This window comes from Microplitis mediator, chromosome 1 (assembly GCF_029852145.1).
Source record: "Microplitis mediator isolate UGA2020A chromosome 1, iyMicMedi2.1, whole genome shotgun sequence".
NCBI lineage: Eukaryota > Metazoa > Arthropoda > Insecta > Hymenoptera > Braconidae > Microplitis > Microplitis mediator.
Window position 1 is genome coordinate 8485120 of NC_079969.1, and position 25646 is coordinate 8510765.

The 25646-nt window shown below is 25.4% G+C and overlaps 4 protein-coding genes across 7 annotated transcripts; 2 read left to right on the forward strand and 2 right to left on the reverse strand.

Moving 5' to 3' along the window:
• Positions 1 to 509: 509 nt before the first annotated feature.
• Positions 510 to 6617, forward strand: LOC130663873 (Y+L amino acid transporter 2). Its single transcript, XM_057463452.1, has 10 exons — positions 510 to 1176; positions 2587 to 2809; positions 2881 to 2996; positions 3084 to 3209; positions 3668 to 3812; positions 3878 to 4001; positions 4646 to 4846; positions 5527 to 5676; positions 5757 to 5934; positions 6208 to 6617. The coding sequence occupies exons 1-10, from the start codon at positions 1038 to 1040 to the stop codon at positions 6267 to 6269; spliced, it is 1464 nt and encodes a 487-aa protein (XP_057319435.1). The 5' UTR covers positions 510 to 1037; the 3' UTR covers positions 6270 to 6617.
• On the reverse strand, positions 6552 to 10391 carry LOC130664018 (V-type proton ATPase subunit F 1). 2 transcript variants are annotated; one of them, XM_057463696.1, is made up of 6 exons: positions 10159 to 10391; positions 9719 to 9753; positions 9559 to 9640; positions 7226 to 7308; positions 7013 to 7135; positions 6552 to 6935 (listed from the first exon to the last, which is right to left on the reverse strand). In XM_057463696.1, the coding sequence occupies exons 1-6, from the start codon at positions 10226 to 10228 to the stop codon at positions 6900 to 6902; spliced, it is 429 nt and encodes a 142-aa protein (XP_057319679.1). In that variant the 5' UTR covers positions 10229 to 10391; the 3' UTR covers positions 6552 to 6899. The 2 variants fall into 2 exon arrangements, with proteins under 2 accessions (XP_057319679.1, XP_057319769.1); XM_057463786.1 differs by lacking the exon at positions 10159 to 10391 and having other exon boundaries at positions 6604 to 6935; positions 9719 to 9901.
• A 2160-nt stretch (positions 10392 to 12551) lies between these two features.
• On the reverse strand, positions 12552 to 14929 carry LOC130663948 (LDLR chaperone boca). The gene is made up of 5 exons (XM_057463575.1): positions 14652 to 14929; positions 14491 to 14565; positions 13244 to 13404; positions 12778 to 12922; positions 12552 to 12700 (listed from the first exon to the last, which is right to left on the reverse strand). The coding sequence occupies exons 1-5, from the start codon at positions 14799 to 14801 to the stop codon at positions 12671 to 12673; spliced, it is 561 nt and encodes a 186-aa protein (XP_057319558.1). The 5' UTR covers positions 14802 to 14929; the 3' UTR covers positions 12552 to 12670.
• A 1205-nt stretch (positions 14930 to 16134) lies between these two features.
• Positions 16135 to 22358, forward strand: LOC130671117 (PP2C-like domain-containing protein CG9801). 3 transcript variants are annotated; one of them, XM_057474829.1, is made up of 8 exons: positions 16135 to 16336; positions 17113 to 17336; positions 17404 to 17630; positions 18125 to 18652; positions 19763 to 19963; positions 20472 to 20781; positions 21335 to 21800; positions 22120 to 22358. In XM_057474829.1, the coding sequence occupies exons 2-8, from the start codon at positions 17173 to 17175 to the stop codon at positions 22333 to 22335; spliced, it is 2112 nt and encodes a 703-aa protein (XP_057330812.1). In that variant the 5' UTR covers positions 16135 to 16336; positions 17113 to 17172; the 3' UTR covers positions 22336 to 22358. The 3 variants fall into 3 exon arrangements, with proteins under 3 accessions (XP_057330812.1, XP_057330830.1, XP_057330821.1); XM_057474838.1 differs by lacking the exon at positions 16135 to 16336 and adding an exon at positions 16560 to 16689; XM_057474847.1 differs by lacking the exon at positions 18125 to 18652.
• Positions 22359 to 25646: the final 3288 nt, after the last annotated feature.

Genomic DNA, 25646 nt, shown 5'->3' on the forward strand with positions numbered 1-25646 from the left:
TCTTTTATAATTTATCGTTTTGAAAAATAATCCTAAAATTATTAGACTTCGACTGTTTTCAGTATCATACTAAAAGACATTTCCGTGGAAATTCGGGAAATTTATAAAATTCCTGGACTCGGAAAAAATTACTAAATAAATAGGAAATTTTTCTGAGTGCAAGTAAATTTAAAAATTTACATAAATAAAAATATTGCAAAACAAGTTATACTTCAAAAATCTTTAAATTTAAATTCTGACAGAACTATAAAAAAATTCAAAAAAATATTCCCTCCCAATCTTATAGCCAATTAAAATATCTAGAAAATATTCTTATCAATTTAAACTCCCACCTAAATCTTCCGATTTTGCGATGATAATAAAAAAAAAAGGAAATCATCAACGACTGGGAGAAATTTTAAATTTCCCGCCAGAGGCGATCAACCCCCAACTCATTTCCATTGGCCTATATAATTGGCCTAATAATAATAAAATCCTCTCACGAACCTCACGGAATATTCCTCTAGACCCTCTGCACATTATTATTATTTTCTTTGACTATTATTGTTATTATTATTATTTATTTTATTTTATTTAACTTAGAGGTTAATAATGATGTAATAATATATATCATTCCGGCTATATCAAACGCACGTGTATTAAATTGAGTGTGATATGTGATATATATGTTTAAGTATAAATATACATATATACATATATAAGTAGTAAACATATATGTAATTTAATACTTGTTATTTATCATTTAAATCAGAGCTTTTTATCTTGAGATCCGTTTATTAAAAACATATTATTATTATATTTATATTTATATATCTATACCTATTTCTATATCTGCGATTTGTATAAATTATAATCATTACCTTATGGAAGTTAATAAATAAAATTACGTCTTAAGACAATAATTAAAATTGATAGAAAAAGCTGTGACCAAATATAAGTTTTAAAATCTATAAATAAAAGTGAATTTGAATTTTTTAATTTTTAATTTTTGATTTAAATAAGCGCGGGAAAAAAAATAAATTCTTAAAATTTTAAAAATGGTTAGAGAAAGTGTTGATAGTGAAATGAGAGTGTTAAATGGTGGGGAATTAAAAGAAAATGATAAAGTTCAAATGAAAAAACAATTAGGATTATTAGAGGGTGTTGCAATTATTCTAGGAATTATTTTTGGCTCTGGTAAATTTTTAAAACTATTAAAGTTTATTTTGTTAATGAAATTAAGAAATCTATGGCTGATAATGTTCTAGAATATTTACTAGAAATATTAGAATTTTTTTCAAGCTCCAAATTTTTTTTTAACCTTCTAGAATTTTGTCTTAACTTTCTATAACTTTTATTTTTGTCTAGTAATTTTTTAAATCAATTTAAATTTATTTCGTCATTGAAATTAAAATATTAATGGCTTACAATGTTCTAGAATATTTACTAGAAGTACTAGAATTTTTTTCAAGCTCCAAATTTTTTTTTAACCTTCTAGAATTGTGTCTTAACTTTCTATAAGTTTTATTTTTGTTTAGTAATTTTTTAAATCAATTTAAATTTATTTTATCATCGAAATTAAAATATTTATGGCTGATGATGTTCTAGAATATTTACTAGAAGTACTAAAAATTTTTTAACTTTCTAGAACTTTTTTAATTGGTATTTTTTTTTATTAATTTTAATTTATTTTATTTATGAAATTATAATATTTATGGCTGATAATGTTCTAGAATATTTCCTAGAAGTAATGGAATTTTTTATAATCCTCTAGAATTTATTCTTTAGCTCTGGTAATTTTCTTAAATATGAAGCAGTTGATAGAAAAAATTAATTTATGATTAAGAATGTTATCAATTTCTATAAGTACTAGAATTTTATTCAAAGTTTCTAGAAGTTTCTTTTATCTTAAAAAAAGTATCTATTATTATTCTCACCTTCCGTAATTTATTTAATGTAGATTTATATAGACAATAATTTTTTAAACTCATAACTAATATTTGAGATTATCTAGAAAGTTTATTTCAAAGTTTCTAGAAGATTTTAAATTATTCAATCAGCTTTAAAAAATTTTATCTACGACTAAAATAATTTTTTGGATTCTAAAAAATTCAATCATATCTGGAAAAATTTTTAAATCTCTAGAAAATAAAATTAAGTTGATGTTTTGTTTTAAAAATTATTAGAAAATTATTCGGACTACGAATTCTTTTTTAAAACCTCTAGACAGTTCAATAAAATCTCAATAATTTTTTCTAAGTTTCTAGAAAATTCGATCAATTCTCAATAATTTATTCAAAGCTCCCAGAAAATTCACTTAACTCTTAATAATTTCTTTAAAGCTCCTAGAAAATTCACTTATCTCTCAATAATTTTTTTTTATGCTCCTAAAAAATTCAATTAACTTCCAATCATTTTTTTCAAGCTACCAGAAAATTCGATTAACTCTTAATAATAATTATTAAACTCATAGACAGTACATTTAACTCTTAATAATTTTCATTACACTCCTAGAAAATTCAATTAACTTTCATCAATAATTTTTCTTAAGCTTCAAAAATATTCTCCACCCCAAAAATACTTACAAATATTTAAAAAATATTACAGGTATTTTTATATCACCAAAAGGAGTAATTCAAGAAGTCGGTAGCGTTGGGTTATCATTAATAGTATGGATATTATGTGGATTATTATCAATGATAGGTGCACTATGTTATGCCGAATTAGGTACAAGTATACCTCGAAGTGGTGGTGACTATGCTTACATTCATGAGGCCTTTGGTGAACTGCCATCATTTTTATATTTATGGGCCGCTAATTTAATATTTGTGTAAGTTAATTAACTTCCATCATAAATATATAAATAATTTATTTAATCAATTAAATTAATTTATTTTTCAGACCAACAACAAATGCAATAATGGCCTTAACATTTGCTGAATATGTACTGCAACCATTTTTTCAAAATTGTACAATACCTGATGAAAGTGTACGTTTATTAGCTGCTTGTACGATATGTATGTTTATATATTTTTTCATATTAATTAATTAATTAATTAGTTAATTACGAAAGTGATAAATAAATAAAATAATTTTTTTTACAGGTTTATTGACTTTCATAAATTGTTACGACGTTAAAGAAACTTCTAAAATGCAAAATATTATTATGTTTGCTAAAATAAGTGCATTAGTTATTATTATTATCGCTGGATTAACATGGTTGTGCTTAGGTATATATTTATTATATTAATTAATTAATTTAATTAAAAATTTAAATTTATTGTTTAGAGATAAATTACTTTTATTTTGTTTTTCGTTTATTAGCACAGGAAAAAATCGTGTGACAAAAAAATGTATAAGATCAATTTTACAGGAAATTAAATTCTCTACAAAAAATGTCCTTATGAATTTTCATGAAAATTTGATAGTTTGGATGATATAAATTTTAAAAGTTAAATTATTTTTTTTTAAGAATCAAGTAAATTTTTTTTTGTTTACTTTAAAATAAAATTCTGGCTAATCTATCATAGATATGATAAAAATTGTAAGAAATCATTTTATAGGAAATTAAATTCTCTACAAAAAAGGTCCTTATAAATTTTCTTGTAAACTCAATAGTTTAATCAAAATATTAATATATATAAATAAATTGAGAAAAAATTTTTATTAAAAAAAAAAATTTTTACAGGACATACTGAAAATTATGAAAATGCCTTTGAAAAAACGACAAAAGATCCTGGTAAAATAGCAATTGCATTTTATTCTGGTATATTTTCATATTCTGGATGGAATTATTTAAATTTTATGACTGAAGAATTAAAAGATCCTTACAAGTAAGTCCATAAATAAATAAATAAATTAATTAATTAATTAATAATGTAATTTAATTAATTTTTAGAAATTTACCACGTGCTATTTATATATCATTACCATTAGTAACAATAATATACGCGCTAGCAAACGTTGCGTATCTTGCAGTCCTTGATCCGACGACAATGATCGCCTCAAGTGCTATTGCTGTGGTAATTAATAAATCAATAAACTGACGTAGATAAGCAATAACGTGTCAACCAACGTAGACGTAATTTTAGAAAATTGGGTTTGAAGATTTTAAACTATTTTTAATAAAATTTATCTGGAAATTATTCGAGCACAAATTGCTTCCATCGCTTTTATTAATCGTTCAGCAAAAAAAAATACAATAGTTTGAGGATTTAAAATAAGCAGATCCATAAAAAATCAACTAAAATTTTGTATTATGAAATACAAAGTAGCGAATCTAATTATCAAAAACGTTTCATTAGACTTGACTCGGTTTTGCAAAATTACTAATCGTACTTGTCTATTAGGTTCAATTAATCTCAAGTAACTTGACACTGTACTGGTAAAATAATTACAGCAGAAATATTGTAGCGTAAAAAGTTAATTACAAAAAAATTAAATACTTGTAATAAGAAAAGTTCATTTATTATTTGTTGCGCTAAATATAAATTTTTTTTTTTTACGCTAAACGACTCAAAAAAAATTTTTCGTTACTAAGGAATTATTTGGTACAAAAATATCGAAACTCAATATTTTGTGGGTTGACACGTTACTGCTTATCTACATCCAATTACTAATTTAAATAAACAATTAATTAATTAATTATTAAAAATTTTTTATTAAGACACTGGCGGATAAACTGTTAGGTGTAATGTCATGGATAATGCCAGTATTAGTAGCAACATCAGCATTTGGCGGTCTGAGTGTCCATATTATGACATCATCACGTATGTGCTTTGTCGGTGCACGTAATGGACATTTTCCAGCAATGTTAAGTCATATTAATGTAAAAAGATTTTCACCGACACCTGCTTTAGTTTTCTTGGTAATTTATTTGGTTCTATGCGTCTTGATCCCCGGACAAAATATCCCCCGGACAGAATATCAAGACCAAAAACCCCCAGGATAAAATATCTTCCCAGGCGGTTTAGAATCACGGTGGAAACACGATGGGTTTGTTCCATTTTACCACCGTGGATTTACGGTGTTTCCACTGTGATTACGCGGTGGATACACCGTGGAACCACGGTAGTGAAATGGCACCAAGCCACCGTGGAATCACAGTGGATACACTGTGTATACACGGTGGTAAAATGGAACAAACCCAACGTGTAACCACGGTGGATCCACGGTGTTTCCACCGTGATTCAAATCTGCGAGGATTCTAAAATGTTTAAACATTTAAATGATTTTTTTTTTATATTAAATATGCTATAAGGGTTACGAGAATATTTCGTCGAAAACCATTTTACACTACAGACGATTGAAATAATACTGTGCCCATTTTTCACATGTTTTATGTATATTCAACCCAGGTTGATATTTTATCCAGGGATATTTTAGCGAGGATATTTTGTTGGGGATATTTTGTCCGGGGACCAAGACGCCTATTACCATTCATTTATTTAAAAATTATTAAATCTCAAAAAAATATTTTTTTTGAAGACTTGATTGAATTTTTTTAAAATGTAAATCATTAATCAATTAATTATTTTTATTAATTAGTGTATATTGTCATTGATGATGTTATGTACAAGTGATATTTTTGTACTGATAACATATTGTAGTATCGTCGAATCATTTTTCATCATGATATCAGTCGCGGGAATTTTGTGGCTGAGGTACAAGCGCCCGACTATGCCGCGACCTATTAAGGTAAGTTAATTAAATAACTTTTAATAATTAATGACTATCAATTGATTAACGATTTAATAATTATTTTTTTTTTTTTACAGATACCAATTTGGGTGCCAATAGTATTTGTTGTCATTTGTGCATTTTTAGTAATAGTACCGTGTCTAGAACGACCAATTGAAGTTGGCATGGGCGCACTGATAACATTGTCGGGTGTACCGGCTTATTTTGCTGGTATTGTATGGAAAAATAAACCATTATGGTTTCTCAAATTAAATGGTAATTTTTAATCATCTTATTAATTAACAATTTTTTGAAATTTTCACTTTCATTTCATTTATCTTTGAATTGATATTCTGACTAAACTATCAAAGATACGACAAAAATTGATATAAACATTTTTGTAGAAAATTTAATTCTCTATAAAAAAGGTCTTTTTCATATTTCACCTAAATCTGATGGTTTAGACAGAATTTGAATTTTAAATTTCGCACTCCGCTACTTAGTAATTTATTTTTAAAAAAATAATAATTTGATTTTTTTTTGTTACAGAAAAAGCGACGCACACGGTACAGAAATTATTCATGGCTGCCAGAGAGGAAAAAGACGATTAAAAACAATTAGATAAATGAATTAAACAAATTATTTATTTTATGAATTTTTTAATCCCAATTTTATAACCGCGTGATTTTTTTAATCCTTTTAATTTAATTACCAACTCGCTGATTTTATTTTTATGCAACAAGTTTTTATATACTCGACAACTTAAACATTTTTTTAAATAACTGAAATAACTGATTTTTTTATTGCTACAATATTTATTTATATTATCCATTATAACCTTGTATACATTTTTTAAAATACATATTTTTTGTGTCGACTATTTATTTTTTATTCAATACCTTCATTTACAGTGAAATTTAAATTTGTATTTACAATCAATCAATTAATTAATTAATTAATTAAAATAAATTGCTATGGAAATTTTATTTTATTAAAATTTTTTTTATTCATTTTTAATTAAAACAAAACGGAATGTAATCAAAAAAATTTTTTTTTTTTAATTTTAGAAATATTTTTTTTTAATCGAAATAAATTTAAGCAGCAAAAATAAAATTTAATAAATTATCCATTAATTATTTTTTTTATCATAATTATATTCATATTTATATTTATATTTATATTATTTAACATTTATTAGTAACATATTTTTAAAATAATTGTTAATAACTTTTTTTATATATTTATGTTGAATGAATATCCTCTGGATTAAACATACCCTTTAATTAAAAAAAAATTATTAAATTTAATTTAGATAATTATTTAAATTTAAATACTAAATGAATAAATAAATTACCTTAGCACGTCGTAAAATCGAATCTTTACTTGCATCATAAGGATGATCTTTACTAGGTATTTCCAAAACAGCAGGGACGGGTTGAGTGTGACTATCAATAACATGACGAATCATTTCGGCGACCTGTTTTTAATTAATTAATTAATAATTATTCAATTAATTAAATTCAACTGCACAAATTTTTTTATATTTATATAAATAATTTATACATACATTTTGATTGATAAGAATAATATCAATATCATCACGTTTTACAAATTGTTTAAATGTATCTTCAATGTCACCAACTGCTGTGTCTATTTAATTTAATTATCAATTAACAAAATTAATTATTAATTATATTATTTTTATAGATAATTAAATGCTCTTTAAAATAAGTACCAACAACCCATTTATAAAATCATATATATATATACATTAGGACGACAAATTTTTTCAATTTTTTTTTATTTTGAAGCTCATACGAAAAAATTTTAGTTCGGAGTAAGTGAAGTAATTTCTCGGTAATTAAAATTTCAAGTCCCTAAGTAACACAGAGACAACTTTAAGATGTCATACAGATGTCTTAAGAAAAACAGTACAAGAAAAATTTTATTATGTCTCAAGGAAAAGTTTTTTTTAAATAAATAAGACCCACAGATGTTGGTCCTAAAAGTCATACAAAATTTATTCTTCTTCCTGTGTTTAGGCTGGGCTGTACCGAACCAATTCTTGAATTTTAGATTTTTATTAACTTATTAATTGATTATCATTATAAAGATTTTTTTCAACTTCCGGTAAAATACATAAAACGAGGACTGCCTAAATATCACTACTAAATTTATAAAATACGCAGAAAAAAAAGATTTCTTGCCGCAAAAATTTTTAATTTGCACCAAGGAATTTTATGCATTATAAATTAAATACAAAAATTGTCTTGGGGCAAGAAAAGATTTTTTTGGTCGAGAAATAATTCCTTGCACCAACTAATTTTTTCTAGTTTTAAATAAATTTTTGTTTTCAATTCACAATGCAAAAAATTTGTTGGGGTAAGTAAAAATTTTCTTTAGGCGAGTAAATGCGTGCTATGAACACTTTTTTGGCTTTGAGAAGCTTCCTAAAACCAAAAGGGGGTATAAAAATCTGTCATTTTGGAATAAATAACGCGATATAAATAATATAGGTATATATTCAGTGACATTCAGTCATATTTAGTGACAGAATAATTTAAGTATTGATTTATTTAAAGAAAATAAATACGATCGTCTTTTTTCTCGCGTAATTTAAATGTAATTCGAATGATAGATAAATCTATTTATCTCAATACTCGGCAATTAAAAAGAGTTTAAAGTATGAAAAGGCACAAATTCAAGTCAAGACCTATCTAATGATACCAATTTCAATAACATTAACTAATTCTATCATATAGATATGGCGGGAACGAAATTTTCCCTATTCTCTTAATAATATAGATTACATGTACATATTTTTTTTTTTTTTTGGAACCGATTTGTTGTCAAAAAAATCCAAAAATTGTTTTCAACGATTTAATTTAAAAAAAAAAAGAAAAAACTAAAAATATGCACATCTAGAAAATTAAAAAAACTGTAGGTGCAATTTTTTAAAATATTTTTTTTTTATAATTTACCGTTTTTTAAAAAATAAAAAAATCATCGAACGTCGACTGACTTAAGAAAAATTAACGTTTTTTCAAATGAACGTCAAAAAATAAAAAAAGATGAAAAAATATTGCCACTTTAATGTATAATACAAACATACAACCATTACACGGTGAAAATAATTATATCTTGTGGATACTCATTCCAAAGCTAATAAATGTATATAAATAGTATATCTTATTTTAAAATAATGATCCCGAATAGCCACTTTAGCTTGAAATTGACAGTAATTTGACATTAAAATTGCTTGAAATTTGCTGACAGTTTGATAGCAAAAGTTGGAAAGAAAAATTGGCGGTTAATTTTTCCTCAATTCAGAGGTAACTTTTTACTCTAAAAAAAAAAAAATTGATAATGTTCATCCTTACCATTATAGAAGGTAACCGAATTGATACGTAAAATTGTCTACAATTTGACGGTAAAAAAATACTTAAAATTTTTCGAGTCAAATTTACAATAAATTGATATAAAAATTTGCCTGAAAAGTGGCAACAACTTTTTTCTAGACAACTTTTGAAACGAATTTGCATTCTAATTAAATGCGAGTGGTAAATTTACGTCAAATTGTACAGTAAATTGTATACAAATTGTCGTCAAAAACGTAAAAGTTCGAAGTTGACGGACATTCAACGAAAAATTCAAGGAAACTTTTGTAAAATAAACTTTTGCTAGCAAACTGGGCTATTATGGATTATAAATTTATAATTTATCAGTACAACTAAATTAAATAAAAATATCTAGGATATAATAAATATGATAACTATTAAATATTTTATTGCTGTAAATCCTAGATCCTGAATATTTTTAATTAATTTAATTGTAATTATAAATTTAATTATAATTTCACCAAAGCAATAATTATTTATAAATTATAAAAAAAATCCATACTTTTATCCACAACCATAAAATTTGACTGACGATTTTTATTTATTTCTCCGACTCCTCCCAAAAGAAATCCAACACAAGTATCCTAAATAAAAATATATATTAATTAATTTATTAATCAATCAATCAATTAATTAATAATTAAAAATAAATAAATAATTACCTCATCACCAATTACAGCAATAAGTTTTCCTTTTCCTGCAGAATGAAGTGCCATTATTAATTTTTCAACAATAAAATTTTTTTAATTATCAATAATAATAATAATTAAATAATTAATTGATTAATTTTATGAGAACTTCAACTGTCACGCCTTTCTCGTGACTATTTTTCTTTCTATCTTTTTTTTATCAATTGTCTCAATAAACTGTGACTATATAAATCCACTAGATATTCATATATATGTTTATAACATATATTTCATATATTTATTCCTAGATGTCACTTCTCGCTCTTTCTCATTCTCAGTTTTTTTCACTAAACTATTTTTTTTTATTATTATTATTGAAAACTTATGAGTTAAAATATAAATGTCAGACTAATTAGAGCACAAGGTAATTAATAATATTAATAATTAATTAATTAATTAATGAAATTACTTACCGTCACCAGTTATTGATGAATCTTCACGTATCGGATGTCTTTTACGTCTTTCTTCATATTTATTTGACATTTTATATATATTTATATATTATAAATATATATTTACAATAATTATATTAATTAATTATTAATATAAAATTATTTTTTTATATTTTTGTAATCAACCGCGAGATTTTAAAATTTAAAATTTAAATTGACGTTTAAGTTTTTGATAATTTAATTATTTATTATAAATTATTAAATTTAATGGTAATTATGATAATTAATAATTAATAATTAATACAATTGTTTTAGAGAAGGAGTATTTTGAAACTAAACTTAAAAGATATAAAAAGAATATTTATAATAAGAGAGCATCTAGGGATTGAAAAATTGGCATTCAAGTGTTTAAATAAATTCTAGCTGGCTTTTGTCCAACGATATTATTGTCACATAAATATATGAGGTAAATATAATAGGGTGATCAGTCTAGTGAATTAACACGACTAATAAATAAACATTATTTTATTCTTATAAATATCACTTTGATTTTTATCATAATTACATAAAAAAATACATGAGTGTGAATGTAACTGACAAGTGACGATTTTAAAAATTTTTTAGTAAATAAATAAAATGTACGAGTGTGAATGTAGCAGATATCAGACAAATTTAAATTATGAATAAATAGAGTAAAAATTTTAAAAAATGCCTTTGCGTCCCACATAACCATTAATGGTTCCACCTATAACCTGAGACCCAACCAAATGTGTATTCAATGTCATCTCTTCAAAGAAGAATCGGTAACGCATATGATAGCGGAATGCCCAGCGTACAATCAGTTCCATCAAAAGCATCTACGACATTGGATTCAAGATGACGCTCCTCCAACTGACCTGCTCTCAGTGATTGCTGAAGACACTTTAAATAGCTCAAGGGCTCTATACTTTTATCTATGTGATGCCGTTGCTTTAAGAAACAGTTATATGTTTCCTCTTTAGCGAGATAAAAGCGTCTCCCCCATGTCCAAGCCTAAATCTAGCTCTAACTATTTATGCCTGAATTGTTTCTGTGGTGATCCAATTCTTCATATGCCTATAACTGATTTTCTTTATCTTTTTAACATCACCGAATCTATGTATCGTGTATTGAAGATTGTTTCCTAAAAACGCACGTAAAATTAAATTTATACAAAATGCACTTATTAATTTCAAAATTTTTTAAATGCGCATTTTTTTTTAATTTAATTTTTTTTATTATTTATTCTATTAATTAATAATTTTAAATGTGTTTGATGTCTGCTACATTCACACTCATATAAAATGTAAGGAGAATAAAAATTTTAAAATGCGTATTTGGATCAGTAAAAAATTAGTACATGCGTTTATTTAAATTTCATTACTTTAATTAATTAATTTATTTAAAATTGATGACTCGTCTGATGTCTGCTACATTCACACTCATAAAAAATACTTCATTGCTGTTTGATTGACAACTTTTAGAACTTCAACTCTAATTTTATTGCACACTTCTGTATTGAAATATTAAAAAATACGACCGTTCATTCACTGGTTAAGTGTTCAGTTCCTGGCTCAGTATCCTTATGTTTCTTTTTTATTAATTATAATTTTTTTTATTTAAGAGCATATTCAAAATGTGCCCCCTCTCCCTCTCTACACCGAGAAAAAAATTTTTAAAATACTCAATGACGTTCAATTGTCATAAATATTAAAATTTTATTAATTAAATTTCCCTGAAATATAGATTTGAAAAAAAAAATTACTTGCAGGCGTTATTAGTTTGAGCCTAAAAAATTTGATATTTATCATTTATAATTTTGCCATAAAGATTTTTACTGGCCCTAGTAAAACACTTGGCTTTGTGAATTCTATAAGATAGAAGTTTTGAGGCTGTTTTTTTTTGACCTATCGATAGAGCATCAATATGTTAACATCACAATCAGAAATTTATGTCGTCAAAAAAAAAAATATCTGTTTAAAAGACTTGAGAAAAACGGCAGCAAAAAGTAAATTACAGATAATTGCCAAATAATCCTAATTAAAAAAATTATTTGAAATTATTTAAAACAATTTGAATCGACTAATATATAGATATAAACTGAAAATTGAATAAACAATTTACTTAAATATTTTTTTTGTTTTTAGTTTTAGAAAAATTAAAAATGCCTGGACAAGTTAATCATCAAGTAAACATATCTCGGAAAACATTCCACACAATATACGAGATATCAAAACTCCTTAACACGAATCTTGACCAAACTACTCTGAGTATTTGCATAAGATTGTGTGAGAACGGAGTAAATCCTCAAGCTCTCGCAAATGTTGTCAAAGAAATTCAAAAGGAAGTCAAAGCTCTCGAAAATGATGGGACCGAGTCCAGTAAATAATAATTAATAAACATAAACTCACAATGTAATATAAAAAAAAATTTATTTATTTATTAATTAATTAAAAAATATTTTTGTTCTTTTTTTTTTACACTGGAATGAAATTTAATTTGTGCTAAATTTTTTTTACAATTCAGTTTTATCTTTTTTATTTTTCTGTAAAAAAAAAAAAAATTCATGTTATAAATATAATTATTTATGAAAATGTAAAAATAAGTAAAAAGCTTCATTACCTCAGATGAAGATTTTCCGTAATAAATTTGACCTTCTAGAGTGACATGTTCTAGTTCCGGTTGTTCTATTAAGAAATTTTTAGCATCCACGGCTTGTGACCCTTCACGGAACATGAAAACTGCACGTTTTGGCTCTATAGGATACCTATTTTAATAAAATATACATATTAATTAAATAATTAATTACTTAAAGTACAAAAAGAAATTGAGATCACGACAGTCAAAATTATCAGGAATCGAATCTACGGATTTTTTAACTTTAAAATTAATTTTATGACTAAACTATCAAAGATATGATAAAAATTATTTCTTATAAATTTGTAGGTAATTAAATTTTCTATGAAAAAGGTGTCTGTTGATTTTTACGTAAACTCAGTAGTTTTGACAAAATTTCAAGTTTGATAAAAATTGAAATTTTTTAAACGCTGGCGTGTCCTCTCCCTTTTTAATAAAAATATTTTTTTACCTTTCAGCAATAATGTGATTATTTTGTAAGCTTCCTTGCCAAATACGGAATATATTATCAGCTTCGTTGTCTGTTAAATCTTTTTTTAAATCAACAAACATCATAATACTTTTACCGACTTTAGTCATGCGTAATAAATTGTCTGGATCTGATGCGTCGATCTAATGAAATAAAAATTACAAAAATAAAATAATATGACTAGAATAACTGGAGATCCAATTAAAATTAAAGTTCTTAGTGTCTGAAGAAAATAAAATATTATTTTAAATTATTCTTGAGCGATGATTAATGATACCGTTACATTTCAATGAATTTGATTAACGATTAATGAAATAATGATTTTTCATTACGTGATTTTATAGGAAATTTGATGCCCTTTAAAATGAGTACCAACATGACATACTTATTTTCAATTTGTTAAAAAGATGTAGATATATGTTAATTAATCTATTGAATAATATATGACTACGTTATTAAAATATGAAAATAAGTTGAGCTTGTTGGTACTCATTTCAAAGGGCATTTAATTCTCTATACAATAATATGAAAAAAAATTTTTTAATTGCTCATGAAATTCAAAAAACTCAATAAACTGAAATATTGAAAAAAAATATCATACCGAAGCAAGCCGACGTTTAAGAATTTTTGGGTTTTTTTAAAAACGATAAATTGTAAAAAAAAATTGCACCAGTAGCTTTTTTAATTTTCTACATGCGCCTTTTTTTTGTAATTAATTTGTTGAAAGAAAACAATCAGAAAATTTTTAATTGTCTGCAATCTTCAGGATCGTAGAAAAATTCACTTTTTTTTTTTTACTTACGAGTTGAAAATTGCGAACTCTTTCAAACGAGTACCAACAATCCATGTTTACTTTATATGTTTTCAAGACTTATAGGGTAGGAGCACCAGTAGCCAGCCGGTCATATACTTTAACATTGGCTCAAAATATATATAGATATAATTTAACATGTGGTGGCTGGCTACTGGATTGGGGCTGGGTACTGGTGCTCTTACCCTATATGTAGAAATTAAAATGTATGTATATATTTGCCGGTAATTAAAATAAGTATATCATGTTGGTACTCATTTGAAAGAGCATTAAATTTTCTATAATTCTACATGCTTACAATAATTTTTTATCAATTACAACCGGGGCAATATGGATTCACTTGAAGACTTCCGTTGTCAGCTCGCAAATTTTTTTAATTTGAAATTTAAATCCTAGGAAATTAAAATATAAAAAATACCTGTGATATATCGATCTGTGGCTGCGGACGCAAATGTTCTGGTAATTCATCCGGTTCCAATGGTTCCTCATCTTCCTTTAATTTTAATTATTAAATAATACATTAAAAAAATTCAATTAATTGAAATTAAATAGAAATGAATATATAAATATATAACTTACCTCCCATTGATCAAATAATCTTTCCATGTCAGCATCAGTCATATCTATGATATTTTTATCTTTCCACGATTTACTTTTTTTTTCTTCATTACAATAAACATTTATTACGCATAATAAATGTATAACCATAAAAATAATATTGGTCTTCATTTTATAGTATTTAATTTAATTAATTATTTATATTTTTAATCTATGACAACTTTGTTTACGTTCAAGTGAACACGTTTCAGATTTAGAATTCTAGAATCTCAGGTTCAGGTTAACTCTGACATATATATAAATATATAACACATTGAAATATACACAATTGACGCAACATTAAAGTAAAAAAGTGATACGCGCGCAGCTGCGCGCGAAATAAGAACACTTGTCATTAAAAAAAAAAAATCTTTCAAATTTTATTAATAATTATTTTATTTATTTTTATTACTATTCGTTGATTATTTAATTTGATTAAGTATTAATTACTTGTTTTATGACTCATAACCCGAGTCGAAATATTGAACTTATATCTAACTTACGTTAACTTATAGAACTTACATTGAACTTATATTCACTCAAAATGATCAACTCAAAGTTTGGAATTGTCCCGAATTTTGAATTTCACAGTTATCATCTTTTTCGAAACATTTTTACAAGTTTTTTTTATACAGATAATTTTGTAGTATCCTGTAAAAAATTTGTGAAGTAAATGCGGATTAAATTCGGGGTAATTGAGGAATTAATGAAGGTCAATCTTTTTTTTGTTATTTAATCCCTTAAAGTGAAAGTCACTCAGAAAAAGATGAGTTGATGGTAATGCCTGCCCATTCTCACGCCGCGAAATTCGCGAAATTTACGAAAGAAGAGTGAATGGTTTCGGGCTTTTAGTTTTTCCCTGTCTTTTGTCAGTTTTCTTCCCGCAACGAAAAACTCACGACGTAAAAAAGTTTAGAGAGATGTATATTTTTTCGCGTTAAAATCTCGCGGCCGCGATTCGTGCGAGAGTAGAGCAGTAGAAACATCGGATTTTAAAACTCTCCGTTGATCCGGATCGGAAGTCGGAGTAGATGCAATTGAAGATAAAGTACCCCTGATAGCCAGGGTTAATTAGCAAAAGTTAACTTTTCAAATTTCCATCAAATTCCGGAAGTAAGTTCCAAGCAAATGGAATTCCAAATTGCCATTCAATTAGACAGCAAGTATTCAACTTTTATAAATCTGTTTTTTGACTACAATATAAAGGTGAAATTCTGCACAAATTGTCAAAAAATTAACCGAAAATTTTTCTTTCCAACTTTTGCTGTAAATTCGTCATCAAATTCCGGTAGCAGATTTCGGGTGAATTGAATTTTCAAGTTGTCATCAACTTTTGAATAAAATGGCTTTTAGGGACGTCATGGAATAATGATACAGTGACATCTATTGTAATAATAATAATAATAACGGAGACTAGTAATAAAAAAAAATTTAAAAGGTATCTTTTTTGACAGATGTCATTATTAACAGTCATGGCCGTGTGCTCGCTGCTCAACCCATAGATAATAATAATAATTATAATAATAAATATATATAATAATTATACGTGAAAATTTTTTTAAAATAGTATTTTAGACATCACACCCATTACTATGATAATGACATTTTAATTTATTATTTTAATTATTTACTTAACAATAACAACGTGCATTTATTTTATTTAACTGGTAAGTGTCTAGTTTATTTAACAATTATTTTTTTTTTTACTAAACATTTATCTATGAGTGTGTGGTTATTTTAAATCGAGTGTTTATAAATCGATATGTGACACACATGTCTAATTATTTAATTTTTTTTTAATTTCATATTAAGACGTAGTAAAATTTTTTTTGTATTTGTTTCTTTAGATAATTTTTTTTTCTACTGATCATTTAATAACATTATTGTCGAAATTTTTAATTAATTGGAGTAAAAAAAGTCTAGTGGTTTTTTTTGTTTATTGATTATTTTGAATGTTGATAAGTCGATAATTATTGCGGTCTTAGTAATGTATTAATTATAAAAAAAAAAAAATAGTAAGGTGTGATTTCTTATAAAATTCCCTGTAGTTTGAGTACCGACATCGATATATTTAAGTTACAATAAAAAAATTTTGAAAAAGTCCTTTTTTTGAAAAAAATTATTTTTTTTTTAAAATCAATAAATTTAAATAATAGCTGAGGTGATGACGAGTAAAATGAGTAGTCGCATCGATATACTTGGATGTTGCCATTAAATGACGCGTGTAATTATTAATGATTGATTAATTAATTAATATGAGTAATTAATGTCGACTTAATTAGATCATAGGGTTGTTGGTACTCATTCTACAGGGAATTTTATCAACTGCACGAATATCCGATTCATTTTATTTAGAAATTAACATAATAAAAAAAAAATAACAATTTTGATTTTTGAAATGGAATTTTTTTTATTATGTAATTTTTTAAAATTTTATTTCTAGACGTGTCAACAAGACATAGACTTAAATGTGTGATAAAAGTATTTGAAAAAAAAAAAAAACATGCCAAGTTTAAGAAAAAAAGTCGTAGGTTTTATGCGTCAATTATCAATAAGCAATTTAACTGCTGCCGTTGAAAATATTGGTCACAATGACAACACCCTAACACCAAGATCACCACCTGCTGATTTTCCTGGTGGTTGTTTTGTGACCCGTTACTTAAATGGGTAAATTTATTTAATTATTTTTTTTTTATAAATTTTTTTTTAATTTGTATTAATTCATAAAATTCAGATCGGAAGAAAAAATTGAAGGGCCGGTAATATTACATGGTCGTAATCCTGAGGAATTGCCAATTAAATTACTAGGTAAATTAGATGACAATGAAGAAGTATTTGCTGCTTACACGGGTCCAGATCGCGGATTGACTACAGTTAATTTGAAACAGAAGCATTTGAGTATTAGTGATCCTGATGTTGATTATATTGATATTCTTGAACAAAATGATCAAGAAGCATCAGGTATTAGTTTATTTTTTAATCATTAAATAATTAATAACATATTTATCTTCTGAACAATCAATGGAAAATATTATTTGACTACTGAAATTCAAAGGAAATTAAATGCCCTTTCAAACGAGTACCAACAAGCCATACTTATATTTGATAAATAATATATATCTATATATATGTATATATATAGATATATTTTTCATAGTGTAGATTGATAGGAAATTAAAGGCCCTTTCGAATGAATACCAACAACCCAAGCATTATTTTTAATAATTGGATATATATGTATATATTTATATATATACAGTTAGGAATTTATAAAATATAAGTATGGCTTGTGGGTACTCGTTTGAAAGCTCATAAAATTTCCTATTGATCTGTGGGGTCAAAAAATTTTTAATTTAAATATTTAAAAAAATCATTAGGTGATAATTTATAAAATTTTTAATTTACTCAGTTTGAATATTAAATAAATAAATATATATATATAAATATTAATACAGTGAACACATCAATGGATTGCATATTTTCGGTCGCTGATAATCGTTGGCTATTGATACCAACAAGCGAATCATGTCCAATAGACAATAGTACTATTAAAATACGTGCTGCTGGTAAATTATACGAGCCAGATAAAAAATATACAAGTGAAATAAATAACCCTTATAAGTACAGTTATCATGACATTGAAAAGAAAAATTATAATGTTAATAATTTAAATGGCAAGGCATCAAAATTTAGCGGTGTCAGATTTGAATTGTGTGATGACAAAAAAACAGATGATGGTTTTGTCGATATGGCGACAATTGATGAGGGCATACAGGCATCTAGTGATAGTGGAGATAATGTTGATAACTCGGATGATGATAATAAAATTGATTTGATACGTGTATCTGATGATACTATTGACGAGAATAGTACTTCTAATAGTACTGACGATATTATTCCTCCGCCTAAGGATTTTGCTAATGAAATGATTCCGTTACGAAAATCTAAAAGTGCTCCTGCACCATTTAAAAATGCTCAAAAAGGTTTACTTTTACAAAAATTAAATGCAATTTTCTTTTTTTTTTCTATTATTTTGTCAAGCATGCTGGACTTGCTATTTGCATTAATTTTTTTTTAGAAAAAAAAAGTCATTTTGACAGTTAGTGCTTGTTCTCTTTTGTTAGTGGGGTAAAATGGGTCAGCGATGACAGAGTTTTATTGGAAAGTAAATTTCGTGGAGTTTGAGTACCCACATCGATATATTTGGGTAAATAATAATATTGAACAATTATTGTTATTATTAATTAATAATTAGTCAAGTAATTATTTAATTTATGAGTTAATGAAATATAGGCTTGTGGGTACTCTTTCCACAGGAAATTTTGTTAATTACAACTATCTTTTATTAATTTTTTATAAAAATTTTTTTTGGGCACAAAAAATTTTGATAAGTGATTAGAAATATTATTTTGAAATTTAAAATTTAAAATTGTTAGTGTAGTTAAATTTGTGACAAAATTTCATGAAGTTTGAGTACTCACATCAATATAGTCTAGGCAAGTATTTATTACATGTGATTAAATTAGTCAATTAATTATTGATTGCTAAGTTAATTAATTGATGACAACTTAATAGAAATATATCGATGTGGGTACTCATTTTATGCGAAATTTTACCAACTTCAAGAATATCTATTTCTTTTTTTAATCGAAAATTTTTGGTCAAAAAAAATATCGAAAATGAATTTTTTAAAATTCCAAATTATCAAAACTCAGACCTTATATTTTAAATATTGTCTACTTCTTCCTACAATGGCTATAAAATTTTTTTCATTAGAAAATTGCTTGCCACTATTTTTCTTCTATTGGTAAAAAAAAAAAAAAAATCAATAAAAAGCTGATTTATGAAATTGCTTGATGCTAAAAAAAAAGAACAAAATATTCATCAGCAAAAAAAAAATTTGAAACGAAGTATATGCTAGTAATCAAAACATGAAACGCTTCGCATGATTATTTATTTGCATATATATATTTATTTATTGTATACCTATACTAGGCCTGTAAAAAAATATTATTTGAGCATGTATGCATCGCAAAAAAATATTAGATAAGTAAAATAATTAATTGTAATTAATTTTTTATATTTAATTGCAGCTTCGCTATCAAATAACGAAATGATAGCTGGTATCGAAAATTGGTTTCTACCTCATGAATTAGCTTATGGAATTGCAACGACCTTATATGAAAAAAACCCAACAAATAATGTAACAAATGGAGAACCGATAGCTGATTGTTTTGGTATTGCCGCTCGTCCAAATGCTGCAATACTGATATTAGCTGACGGTGTCAACTGGGGTAAGATTTTTTATATTTTAATCATAGATTTCGGTAGAAAATTCAAATTCCTTTCAAATGAGTACCAACAAGTCATACTTTTTTTTTCATAAAATAAAATATATACATATATCTATGTATGCATATATTTCAATTTTCAAAAAATAAGTATAGGTTAATGGTACTCGTTGGAAAGGTCTTCGAATTCTCGATACTTTTAACGAATAGAAAAATCCTTTTTTGAATTTTTGATTTGTATATATTTTCAAAAAACATATAAATAAAATAACTTGATCTCATAAATTTATAGAGAATTTGATGCCCTTTAGAAAGAGTACCAACAAGCTATATTTATTTTTTATAGATTGCAAGATATAGATATGTATATATAAATATATATACGTATATATTTACTTTATGAAAATAAGTATCGGTTGTTGGTACTCATTTGAAAGGACTTTTAATTCTCTATTGAATCATAGGATAAAAAAAATCTTAAATTGACTATTGTAACCAAAATTTGTATTAGGTGTAAAAGCGAGTTTAGCAGCACGTTCAGCCGTCCATGGTAGTATGGAATATCTAAATAAAGCACTATTTACTCCGTCATTAAATAACACTGGTGTTACAACGACAAAAGATGTATTTGTCGCATTACTACGTTCATTTCATGCAGCTCATTCTATGATTTTACAAGAACAAGGAATGCTTACGACATTAACAGTTTGTGTTGTATTACCTGTCAATAATTCGCAGCCGTCTGATGGAAATACTAGATTTAAAAAATATGTCGCCTGTACATGTAATGTTGGTGATAGTCTCGCTTATGTTTATTCCAAGTAAGATTTTTTTGTGTTTTATTTTTTACGAAATATTTTTTACTAAAAAATGGTTACGATATTTTTGATGCTGATAAAATTCCGCGGAGAATGAGTACCAACAACAGTACATTACGATATTATGTTAATTGCCTTAATTAAGTAGTTAATTAATTTTTTAACTCGTGGTTTCGGACTCGGTGGTGACTTTGTTGAAATATATTGATGTGGGTACTCAAACAAGAGAGAATTTTGTCACAAATAAAAAAGGCGCTGATGATACTTTTTTCAAAAAAAAAAATTGAAAAATATTTTTTTTTCAGTTAAAATTTTTTTAGAAAAAAACAAATATAATTCTAAATAGCTGATTAAATTCTGAGTGAAATGAGTACCCACAATGATATATTTCGAAGAAATGTTAATTAAGTGATTGATTAATTAACTAATTTTTTTTAATCCGCGGTTTTAAGTTTGATGGTGACTTTGTTAAAACATATTGATGTGGGTACTCAAACGAGAGAGTATTTTGTGACAAATTAAAAGGTACTAATGATTCACAAATTTTTTTTCATAGAAAAACTGGAGTCAGAGAAATAACTCGTGGCTCACATGATATTTATTGTATGCGTGATATGCGTGATGCATTAGGAGCATTGGGACCTGTTGACGGGTCAAATCCAGAGTTGAATAATTTAACACTAGCAATGACAGAAGTAGAGGAAGGAGATATTGTATTTTTAACAAGCGATGGAATTTCCGATAATTTTGATCCAGTCGTTGGTAAATTTGCCATACTACCAACAAATAGTAACTCTAGTAGCAATCATAATGGCCAAAGACCCGGAAGAAGTGATAATAGACATCACACACGATTACGTAATAATTGTACTGACAATAATGATTTACCAATCGTCGAAGCTTATCAGCGACACGAACTAACTTTGTTACGTATGGAAGATTTATTGTCACGTGGAGTTTCTGGTGACGGGCCACCATGCAATAGTGCCAAAAAATTATGTGAATTATTACTCGATTTCGCTGTAAGTAATTTCTTTTAAATTTCCATCAGACGGTTGATGGAAAAAATTTTTGGATCACAAAAATTTATTGGAAATTTGATGCCCTTTCAAACGAGTACCAACAAGCTACACTTATTTTTAATTAATTAAAATATATATATATGAATATATATGTATACGTTTTATGATATTAAATATAACTAGGTCTTGTGGGTACTCATTTGAAAGGGCATTTGATTTCCTACTAGACCTCGTGGTCCAAATTTTTTTTTTTCAATTCTTCATACGAATATACATCCAATTAATATAAACTCATAATTTTTTTTGTGACTTTTTAAAGGTACGTATAACAGCTGCCAAAAGACGTATTCTCGAAGACGCTGATTTGTATTACAGCCAACATAAAGACGGTCAATTGGTACAGTTATCAAAATTAGAGCAGCGGTCACGCAGAAAAAAAATACTTGAAAAAATGTCAATGGTGCCAGGTAAATTGGACCACGCAACAATTGTTGCCTATGCAGTCGGTTCATTCCAAACTAATAAAACCGATTAATTTATTTATTATATATATATTAACCCTCAAATTTATTCGCAATATTTGTTATATATATTTTTTTTTATATAAAAAAATTTACAGATTTTTTATTAAACATTTACGTAGTACGTAATAGTGTAGTCTTAATAATCAAAAGAAAAGTTAATAATTAATCCTCATCTTATTGACGTAGTATCCATTATTAATTAATCAATTAATTAATTACTTCACTGCCTAATTATTTCCCCAGGCCTACAGACTATTAACATGATTACTAATTAATACATTTATTAGTAATTAAGAATAAATAGAATAAAAAATTAAAAAAAAAAAAATTATTGACGTAAAATAGGAATTGGATTTTAACTGTTTATTTTTTTTAATGAACTGCAAATCGATATTGACGTAAAAAAAATTAATGATAATAACAATAACAGTAATTATTATAAATAATTAATATTTTTGTAGAAACAATAGATTAAATAATAAATAATTATAATAATTAAAAAAAAAACTTCCGGAAAAAAAACGTTTTTTTTTTAATCGAGATTAATTTTTTTTTAAATTGATTAATTAATTAATTAAGGCAGTCTACAAGCATTTATTTAGTGACGTAAAAAAAAATTATTTATGATTATTATAATTATGTTTGTTATATGTGATGATTTAAAAAAAAATTTATTGTTAATAATAATAATAATAATTAGTATTGTAGTATTAAAATTTAATTATTGATTAATTAATATAAATAATCAATACTAATTTTTTTTACATATTACTTATATTTGTTTAATGATTTTTATTACTTTTCTTATTCTTGTTTTTATTTCTTATTCACATTCTTTTTTATATGTATTTGTATTTGTGTAAAAAAAAAATTATAAATAAATAAATTTATGATTTGTTTAAATAAATTTATTTTATTTATCTTAATTCTAAACCTTGTAATTAATTACGAACATCAGAGTCACTACGTGACTGCCCGAATATCACTACTAATTTTATAAAATACGCAGAAAAAAAGGATTTCGTGCCGCAAAAAATTTTAATTTGCACCAAGAAATTTTATGCATTATCAATTAAATACAAAAATTGTCTTGGGACGAGAAAAGATTTTTTTGGTCAAGAAATAATTCCTTGCACCGAGTAATTTTTTCTAGTTCTAAATAAATTTTTGTTTTCAATTCACAATGCAAAAAATTTATTGGGGTAAGTCAAAATTTTCTTTAGGCGAGTAAAGATTTTTTGTGTCAATGAATTCTTTTTTTTTTCTATTCACACTTTTTTGGCTTTGAGAAGCTTCCTAAAACCAAAAGGGAGTAGAAAAATCTGTCATTTTGGAATAAGTAATGCGATATATATAATACAGCTACATATCCAGTGACATTCAGTCATATTTAGTGACAGAATAATTAAAGTATTAATTTATTTAAAGAAAATAAATACCATCGTCTTTTTTCTCGCGTAATTTAAATGTAATTCGAATGATATAGATAAATCTATTCATCTAAATACTTGGGAATTAAAAAGAGTTTAAAGTATGAAAAGGCACAAATTCAAGTCAAGTATCTAATGATACCAATTACAATAACGTTAACTAATTCTATCATATAGATATAGCGGGAACAAAATTTTCCTTATTCTCTTAATAATATAGACGAGCAACTTGCAGTCACTACGTGACTGCCCGAATATCACTACTAAATTTATAATACACAGAAAAAAAAAGGATTTCTTGTCGTAAAAAATTTTACTTTGCACCAAGAAATTTTATGCATTATCAATTAAATGAATCGTTTATTTGAGAAACCCCATAAGTAATGTTTTTTACGAAATTGGGTTTTTTGCATTTTTGGGTTCTTTGGATGTCCCTCCATAGAAATCAATCCAAATATGCATCAAATCAGCGTTTAAAAAAAAATTAACGGGGTGACAGCAATTTCATTTAATTAAGAAACCCCATAAGTCAATGACTCAAATAAACATATGCAGTTTTAGTTTTACAGAAATCATTTTTTTTTTTTTAATTTAAAATTCGCGCTTTTTTGGGAAATTAATTTCAAATGTTGTTTTATTGTTGACTGTTATATGACTAATTAAAATGTTTGAATTAATTAATTTTTTGTAATTTCTGAGTTTCGGAGTTCAAATACATATTTAATACTTCATTTTATCAGTCTAATAAATGATTTGAGTGGAAACATTTAAAAAAACAATAATTTTATAACTTTTTTTTCCGTTTGGTTGAGAAACCCCATAAGTCAATCAACTTTAAATAATTTTTTTAAGTAGTTTCAGTTAAAAAATTAAATTTTTCTTGTTGGAATCTTTTTCAGAGACGCTAACATTATTGTATTCAATTATTTATTTATTATTTTAATGTCAAGCTTTTCTAAAAAAATGTTTTTTGTGTTTCCTGAAAAATTTTGTTTTCTTGACTTATGGGGTTTCTCAAATAAACGATTTAGATATGCCGGGAACGAAATTTTACATTGTCGTAATGGTCAAATTCAAATTTTCGCGGTAGAATATTCTGGAATCGATGGCGCTCTTTATTAAAACTGAGAATTTATTGCGCATTTAATTTGTAAATATTACAAATTATATTGTAATTATTTCAATAAAATTTATTAATCATTATATTGAAAACAAAAAAAATTTGTAAATTTTTTTTTTCAATCTATAATTTAATAGTCAAGTTTCATAACTTTTTTTTTAATGGAAAATTTTATTCGGGTCCTAATAATTCAAATTTCTATAAATCTATCTAGATCTTCAGTTTAAAAAGAAGAATTAAAGTATCAAATTTAAAAAACGATAAATGTCTAATTTTCAAAAAAATTCAGAACTTTGTAAATTACGAAAAAAAAAACTATGAGATCTTACATGATTCTATACATATAAGTAGATCTATAGATCTTAGTTATGTAGATCTAAAAATTATGAAAAATATGTGCAATTAGATTTTTTTTAGTTAAATTTTTTCTCACAGTTTAGATTAAAAAAAAAATATAAAATAATATGAAAAAAAAAAAAAATATGAAGTTTCCAAAAAATCTCATGAAAGCAAAAGTTAATGAAAGTGAAATAAAAGTAAATTTATCTTAAGTTAAAAAAAGAGAGTGATATTAAGATTTTGATATTCAAAATCATCATATCTGTCTTCTGTGTATACACATAGTAGATTTATATATATATATATATATATATATATATATATATATATATATATATATATATATGTAGTAAATGGAGCGCAATGTGGCTGAATGTATAAGATAAACTACTACTAAGCTACTGTATAATATACTAAGTTATATATTTATTTA

Excerpts from the sequence above, each read along its gene's own strand:
- LOC130663873 (XM_057463452.1), top strand. The coding sequence starts at position 1,038 with ATGGTTAGAGAAAGTGTTGATAGTGAAATGAGAGTGTTAAATGGTGGG. Across the intron at positions 2,810-2,880 it reads GCCGCTAATTTAATATTTGT|ACCAACAACAAATGCAATAA; the intron begins GTAAGTTAATTA and ends TTTATTTTTCAG. Across the intron at positions 4,002-4,645 it reads CCTCAAGTGCTATTGCTGTG|ACACTGGCGGATAAACTGTT; the intron begins GTAATTAATAAA and ends TTTTTTATTAAG.
- LOC130664018 (XM_057463696.1), bottom strand. The coding sequence starts at position 10,228 with ATGTCAAATAAATATGAAGAAAGACGTAAAAGACATCCGATACGTGAA. Across the intron at positions 9,754-10,158 it reads TTCATCAATAACTGGTGACG|GAAAAGGAAAACTTATTGCT; the intron begins GTAAGTAATTTC and ends TTCATTCTGCAG. Across the intron at positions 7,136-7,225 it reads TTATTCTTATCAATCAAAAT|GTCGCCGAAATGATTCGTCA; the intron begins GTATGTATAAAT and ends AATTAAAAACAG.
- LOC130663948 (XM_057463575.1), bottom strand. The coding sequence starts at position 14,801 with ATGAAGACCAATATTATTTTTATGGTTATACATTTATTATGCGTAATA. Across the intron at positions 13,405-14,490 it reads CACAGATCGATATATCACAG|ATCGACGCATCAGATCCAGA; the intron begins GTATTTTTTATA and ends TTATTTCATTAG. Across the intron at positions 12,923-13,243 it reads AATCACATTATTGCTGAAAG|GTATCCTATAGAGCCAAAAC; the intron begins GTAAAAAAATAT and ends TTATTAAAATAG.
- LOC130671117 (XM_057474829.1), top strand. The coding sequence starts at position 17,173 with ATGCCAAGTTTAAGAAAAAAAGTCGTAGGTTTTATGCGTCAATTATCA. Across the intron at positions 17,337-17,403 it reads GTGACCCGTTACTTAAATGG|ATCGGAAGAAAAAATTGAAG; the intron begins GTAAATTTATTT and ends CATAAAATTCAG. Across the intron at positions 17,631-18,124 it reads AAATGATCAAGAAGCATCAG|TGAACACATCAATGGATTGC; the intron begins GTATTAGTTTAT and ends ATATTAATACAG.